A 7,114-nucleotide genomic window follows, 5' to 3' on the forward strand; every position below is an offset into this window, starting at 1 on the left:
AAAAAAAAAAAAAAGAAAGGAATGGATGTAGTGGCACATGTCTTTAGTCTAGGAGGTAGAGACAAGTGGATCTCTGAGTTCCAGGCCTGCCTGGTATACAGAGCATGACCCAGGACAGCCAGGGCTACACAGAGCCACTTTATCTTGAAAAAGTAAAAAAAAAAAAGGGTAAGTTTTAACCTCAGTTTTCTTGGCTGTATAATGGAGATAATCCGTGCTGTCTGCCTCCAGGGCTTGTTGCGAGGAGGCAGTGAGACAGTGGCTAAAGCTCTTTAAGACCTGTGCATATATGAAGGAGATGGTTACTTTTTCCAAGAAGAAATGACAGATTTGGCTTTTTCTCTAGTTCTTTCTCCTATATTTTTGCCTTAGGAACTCTGTTTGCTGCTGGGGTTCTAGCTGGTAGTCTACCTAAACCTGACATAGTACCTAGGCTATGTCGGCCAGCTATATCCCCAATTGGCCTTCTCCTTTCTCACTTCCTCTTCTCAGGTCTGGTTGATGTTAAGCTGCTATTTCAGTTAGCAGTTGCTTTCGTTCGAGTCAGGAAGGATTGGGATGGCACAGTGGAGGGAAAGACTATCAGGTAGACTGTTTTACTATCATGTGCCCTGTGACTCAGGACAAGGCAGTTTCTGTTTCAGGGATGTCTTTCTTCAGGAGTAAAATTAGATAGTTTCTAAGATTACTTCCTAACCGTTTCCAGAGTGTTCTTAAACTAAACTCTGTGTTGAGTTCTGTTTGAGATTTATAAATTTAGTAATCATGATTATAAGCCATGACTTGGTTGGATCCTTAAGAAGCTTACATTTTACAAGGAATTGTTTGAGATAATGAGTGACGAGGTGTATGATGGTATAACAGACTTTATGCCTTGGAAATTCACAGGGGGAGAAGTAGAAGACAATCCTTTTCTGAAAGAAATGGGACTTGAGTCAGTCTTTAAAAGAGAAGAAAAAGTGAGCACCAAGTAGGAGGGGGAGCTGTGAGGTGTATTCAGAGGCTGTAGGCAGAAAACAGACTGGCTGGAAGAGGTAGAGTTCATTTCAGAATTAACCCTGCTCTTTCCATGTGGTACATGATTTCATTTCTTTGACACGCTTTTCTATAAACCGCTTGCTCCCTCTCTTTGGATCTTTATTACCATTGTTCCTTCTTGGCTTAGCATCCATGTCTGGTATGTTATATACTTTATTAATATACAATAACAAGATATGTAAATATAACATGTTTAAATCTAAATTAAACAATATAATTGTAATTCTCTAAAACCTTTTAAGGGATTAGTTTAGAAGGGATTTAGAAACAGCCATTTGAAACAGAAAGCCTTTCCAAAGCCCTGCCACATGTCCTATACATTCTAGCTTAGAGTGAGACAGATGCAATTATATTATAAGTGACTGCTTATCTGGGGCCATGGTGTAATCCTTAGCCTTGTCTTTCTCAAAGCAGCTGCTCTAGAAGGGAAATTGCCAAGTTTATAAATAGCCCAACCCTTAGCAACTGGAGTGTAGGCTAGAGGTTCTTTTGAAGTTACTGAAGAAAACAATCTTTGGGACCAGACCTGGGTTCAAATCACACCCCCTGCAGCAATATTAATAAATTACTCTGTTTTGATCTATACATAGGTAGTAGTAGTAGTTAGCTTTCTGAAGTCAGCGTGCAGTTCTTTAGCAGTGGTAGAGTAGAAGAATGTAAGGGCTTAGGCTCTTATTTCACGTGCTTGATGACCAGGCAGATCTGTGCCGCAATCTCTTAGTTTACAAATGAAAGTTGACCTTCAGGCCTGTGATGATCATGTACAAAATATGTATGAAATACCTGTTAAAAATTATGGGATGTCATCTTGGGAACATCTCAGGAATATCTTTGAGAGTACTTGCCATTCTTATTACATAGATTATTGTGAACCATAGAAGCTAGAAGGACCCTTAAGATCATCTTGTCCATCTCCTCACCATTTGGATGAGAAAGCAGAAAGCAAAAGATATTGTGAGGTAGAGGTAAAAATGACATGGACTCTAGATCTTTTCCCAACTCCCCACTTTATAGCCTATTTTTTGCTCTATATGCATACTATATATATGCATACCAGATAGAACTTGCCCATCACAGGAGCTTGATGAAAAGCTAAAATAAGGCTAGAAACAGAATAATAAAATCTCTTGTCCTTTTTTTCCCCCCTAGCAAATAAGAAGAAGGAGAAGGAGCGACCAGAGATTTCTCTTCCTTCAGATTTTGAGCATACAATTCATGTTGGTTTTGATGCTGTCACAGGGGAGTTTACGGTAAGTCGTTCCTGGGTGTCAGTCTTAGAGTTTGGGCTCTCTGCTATTAGAGTCAGGCCTTTCTTGTTTTCTTAAAGCCTCTTTCTTTGCCAGTAACTTTTCAAGAACACTTTCCTGATCTCAAATTTCTCTTTTAATTCTCTTGGTTTGATTGTTTGCAGTATTTGAAATTGAAAACAAAGCCTTGCACATGTTGTATAAAGGCTCTATCAACTGAACTACATCACCAACTCGAACAAATCTCTTAAGAGGCCCCATAAGAGCAAGTTCTAGGTGGGGCACTAATGCAGGAATAAATCAGACTTGGTCCCTGCTCTGAAGAAGGAAAAGCCTGGTAAAGGGCAGACCTCTTAAGGAAGACACATAAAAGGAGCTTGTGTAAATTTTGAGAGACCTGGGAAATGGATAATGAACAGGGTTATTTTTATCTGATATTCTTTCAGGGTCCCCCAAATCCATGACTTCCTGAAAACTTTTCATGTCTTTCTTTAAGGGAATGCCAGAACAGTGGGCCCGCTTGCTTCAAACATCAAATATCACAAAGTCAGAGCAGAAGAAAAACCCACAGGCTGTTCTGGATGTGCTGGAATTTTATAACTCCAAGAAGACCTCCAATAGTCAGAAGTACATGAGTTTTACAGGTATGGAGATAGTGTCTCTGGTAATCACAGCAGAAGCTCCCACGTGCTTACGGGTTAGCAAGAAAAAAGAAAGCGCCAATGTGACAGCACGGTCGCTAAGATGCATGTTTGGAAGTGACAACCAAAATGAATACTTGTTTGTCTCTGTTCTGAAGCTGCATGTATTAATTACTGTTACATTTATGTATTTTTTCTGTGGGGTGGGGCCATGCATGCCATGGTGAGCATTTGAAGATTAGAAGACAACTTCCAGGAGTAGGCTCTCTTCCCACTGTGTGAATTCTTGAGTTTGAACTCAGGTCTTCAAACTAGGTGGCAAGTGCCCTTACCCACTATGTCTCCACCATCCCCTGTATATGTTAGTTTTTAAAAAACAGGGTATTATATATACCTAGACTCATATATAGACTCATATCATATATAGTTATAAAGCATAGACACTTAACTGTCATTGTTGTTATTTCTGATATTTTTAAAAAAGATTTATTTATTTATTATATGTAAGTACACTGTTGCTGTCTTCAGACACACCAGAAGAGGGCATCTGATCTCATTACAGATGGCTGTGAGCCACCATGTGGCTGCTAGTAATTGAACTCAGGACCTCTGGAAGAGCAGTCAGTGCTCTTAACCTCTGAGCCATCTCTCCAGCCCCTGATATTATTATTTAATAACATTAATAAGTGTCTTTAAGTTGCAAGCCCAGTTTCTTAAGAAATGTTTTTGTTTTTATTTTTCTCTTTTTGGGCTAGTTAGGGCTGGTTTAGGCTTGGAACTCAAGGTAATCTTTTAGCATCAGCCTTCAGAGTGATTATAGGTATGAACCATTATAGTGTGTGTAAAGGACTAAATTTTATCATTTGAATGGAAATCAGGAGAGTAGTAATTATAAATGTTCTTTAATGTACTTTCTGTGTAAGGGACTATGTTTAGATTGTTTTTAGTAGTGGAATTGGGATTAGACTCAGGTCTTCTCACACTTAGCTCCATATATTTTCAAGTAATAATTACCTATAGTAATCTTATTTGTATCATGTCCTTCCATACCAAAGATATTTTTCTTTTTCTAGGCTAAAAATGTATTAAAAACCTGTAATTTTGGAAACTTGTCTTCTTTATAGTATCTTAAGAATGTTAAAGCAAAGCTGGGTATTGTACACTCTTCTTAAACTAGGTAGATAGATGTAATACAGGAGGATTAGGATTAAATATAATTCTTTTGCTACCTAGCAGGTTCAAGGCCAACCTTAGCCAAATGAGAATTTGTCTCAAAAGCAAACAAAACCCCTCAAAACAAAAGCCACAACACAACAAAAACGGGACAATTAGAACATGTGTGTGTGTGTGTATATATATATATGTGTGTATATATATGTATATATATATACACACACACACACACACACACATATATATATATATACACACACACACACATGCATGCACACACACACACACACACACACACACATAGATATATACACACAAACTCCTCACTGTTTGCAGATATGAAATACAGAGGTGGCCTTTGTAGTGTGCTTAAATTAGTGTCAGGCCTAGACTCTTATGTCTTAGTCTGGTGTTCTTTGTTTCTGTGACCTCTTTCAAAGGCAGAATTGTTGGAGAAGGTGAGAGCCAGGATGAACTGGCTGACTTTGAGAGGCGATTTCCCCAGCTAGTATCTGGCTCGTATCAGAGGGTACAGATGGTTGGATGATGGACAGCAGCTTCACTCACGATGCCACAGTAGTGCTCAGGGGAGGCCCTGCGTCTTCCCAGCAGCATTTCCTTCCTCTCCTCTGTCCCCACTGGGTCTGTTTGTCTTTTTCCATTGAAAGATTGGATCATTCTGAGGAAGAGCTGGAGTGAGAAGTTGCTAAGTAGCTAAGTTTTCTAGTAGTCAGGAAATCGGAACTTAAAATATAAGGGAATTTAATACAGAGATATCATATTGGAAGCTGCTGTCTATGTACATGTATATAGCTATAAGGAAGTTGCATGTATTCATATGCATTATTGCCCCGGTGGACTTTGTATATGGTTCAAATTTGAGTCCCTTTAAGTATTTAAGGATGAGTGTGTATAGCTATACACATTCATATATTTATATATATGGTCATCTATGTATGCACATTAAAGTTATAGTTCAAATAATTATTGTATTTCTACAGAAACAATTACATACTTTTGTGTATTAACATAGACACACATATATGTACACACATGTATGTACACATGTATGTGCTCACATAGGATTTTAAATTTTAGGGTTGTTAAAGGCAAGAACCAACTCTAAGCAGGTTTTATGTTTGACATAGTTTATTTTTAATGTGATCATTCCTGTTTTCTATTTCCTATTCTTTTGTATTGTTAATTAAGTTATTACTATGTCAGTTTGTGTATACTCTTATGTGACATATCTCCTACAGGGATTGTCAAGGCAAAATCTTATTATCCTCATTTTACAGACTCAAAAGAGTTAATTAAGTTTTAGAACAATTTCAACTTATTCATGATGCAAATGGTATATTTATTTTTATTTACATTTTTTGGAGACAAGATTTAATGTATTCATGGCTGGCTTCAACCCCAGAGATCCTTTTGCCTATACCTCCTGAGTGCTGGGAGTAGAGCCAGTAAAGGCATGTGCCAGCACACTAGCTTTTGAAGTGTGTTTTTAATTTAGGCCCCTAAACACTCTGGTCTCTGTTACCCACAACTCTACTCCACATCCCCACCCCCACCCCCACTCTACCCCAACACTTAAATTTTTTTTTTTTCAATTTTGGTAGTTACTATGGTATTTGATTTTCTGTGCCAGTTAATATTAGGGAGAAAGTAGACTAGATTGGCATCCCACACAAGTCTTGGCTCTGCTGTGACACAAACTTATATAACCCTGCACCAGTGTTTTTTGCCTTTGTGAACTTCAGTTTTCTCATTTGTAAAATAAAATGTTTGAAAGCACCTTCTACTCTTTGCATTCTGTGCTTTGAAATTCAATTTTGATCTATAGAAATTATACAGTCTTTAAAAGGAGAAATGTTTATTAAAATATTATTTCATTCATATGTGTACATGCATCCAGACTTGCTTGCCTGGCACATGTGTGTAGTCAGAGGACAATTCATTCTCCTCTTCTACCATGTGAGTTCTGTGGATTGAACTCAGGTCATCAGGTATAAGTGACAAGTGCCTTTACCTGCTAAGCCATCTTGCTGACCCCACTTTCTTGATTTTGTTTGTTTTTGCTTTTTATAGTGTCAGAGCATATTTTTAACCATAATGCATAGTTCTCAAAAGAGCTAGGAGTATTTGTTAGTGGCAGTGCAGTAAGATATAGTTTTGTTCTGCTAAGCTTATCCCATTTTGTTTTTTGAAAGATGATTTTTCTAGAGCTTAACCATTTAGTTTTTGTTGTTGTTGTTTTGTTTGTAGATTTTTAATTTTTTATTTTATGTGTATGAGTTTTGCCTGCCTATATGTTGGTGCACCGTGTTCATGCATGATGCCTGGGGAGGCTAGAAGATGGGTCAGATTTCCTGGAACTGGAGTTGAAGTTGGTTGTCAACTTGGGGATGCTGGGAACCAAACGTTGGTCATCTGCAAAAGCAGCAAAAACTCCCCCCCTCCCACCCCCAAGACAGGGTTTCTCTGTATAGCCCTGGCTGTCCTGGAACTCGCTCTGAAGACCAGGCTGTCCTTGAACTCAGAAATCCACCTGCCCCTTCCTCCCAATTGCCGGGATTAAAGGCATGCACCACAATTGTCCGGCTAACGTATCTTACCAATGGCCCGGGATTGAACTCATGACCTTTAGAAGGGCAGATGGTGCTGATAACCACACTGAGCCATCTCCCCAGCCGCAGCAAAAACTCTTTAACTGCTGAGTAGTCTTTCCAGGGAACAGATTATGATCTAAGAACATATTGTCATAGATCACCTTGCTTCCTACTTTGTGGATCCTTTGTGTATTATAGAACCAAAAAGCCATACTGGACCCTTTTATGAATAGACCTGGGATCTTGGACTTTCTTTGGTCTTGGTTCTTGATGAGAAATATGGTAGATTTCATAGAATCTTTTCTGAATCCCATTGGTGATGAACTGGCAAGTAAATTTGTAGAATTTAAAGAACCAAATTAAAGACAACACTGGATCTTTTTTTTTTTTTTTTTTTTTTTTT

General features: G+C 38.3%; 1 protein-coding gene across 4 annotated transcripts in view; it reads left to right on the forward strand.

Annotated features, from left to right (window-relative positions):
• Positions 1-7,114, forward strand: part of Pak1 (p21 (RAC1) activated kinase 1) — a 125,637-nt gene that overhangs the window by 76,988 nt on the left and 41,535 nt on the right. For all 4 annotated transcript variants that reach the window (XM_021167463.2, XM_029479658.1, XM_029479656.1 and 1 more), the window contains exons 3-4: positions 2,188-2,288; positions 2,782-2,929. In XM_021167463.2, the coding sequence (XP_021023122.1) occupies positions 2,188-2,288; positions 2,782-2,929 (249 nt within the window). The remainder of the gene's footprint in view (positions 1-2,187; positions 2,289-2,781; positions 2,930-7,114) is intronic.

This window comes from Mus caroli, chromosome 7, assembly GCF_900094665.2.
Source record: "Mus caroli chromosome 7, CAROLI_EIJ_v1.1, whole genome shotgun sequence".
Lineage (NCBI taxonomy): Eukaryota > Metazoa > Chordata > Mammalia > Rodentia > Muridae > Mus > Mus caroli.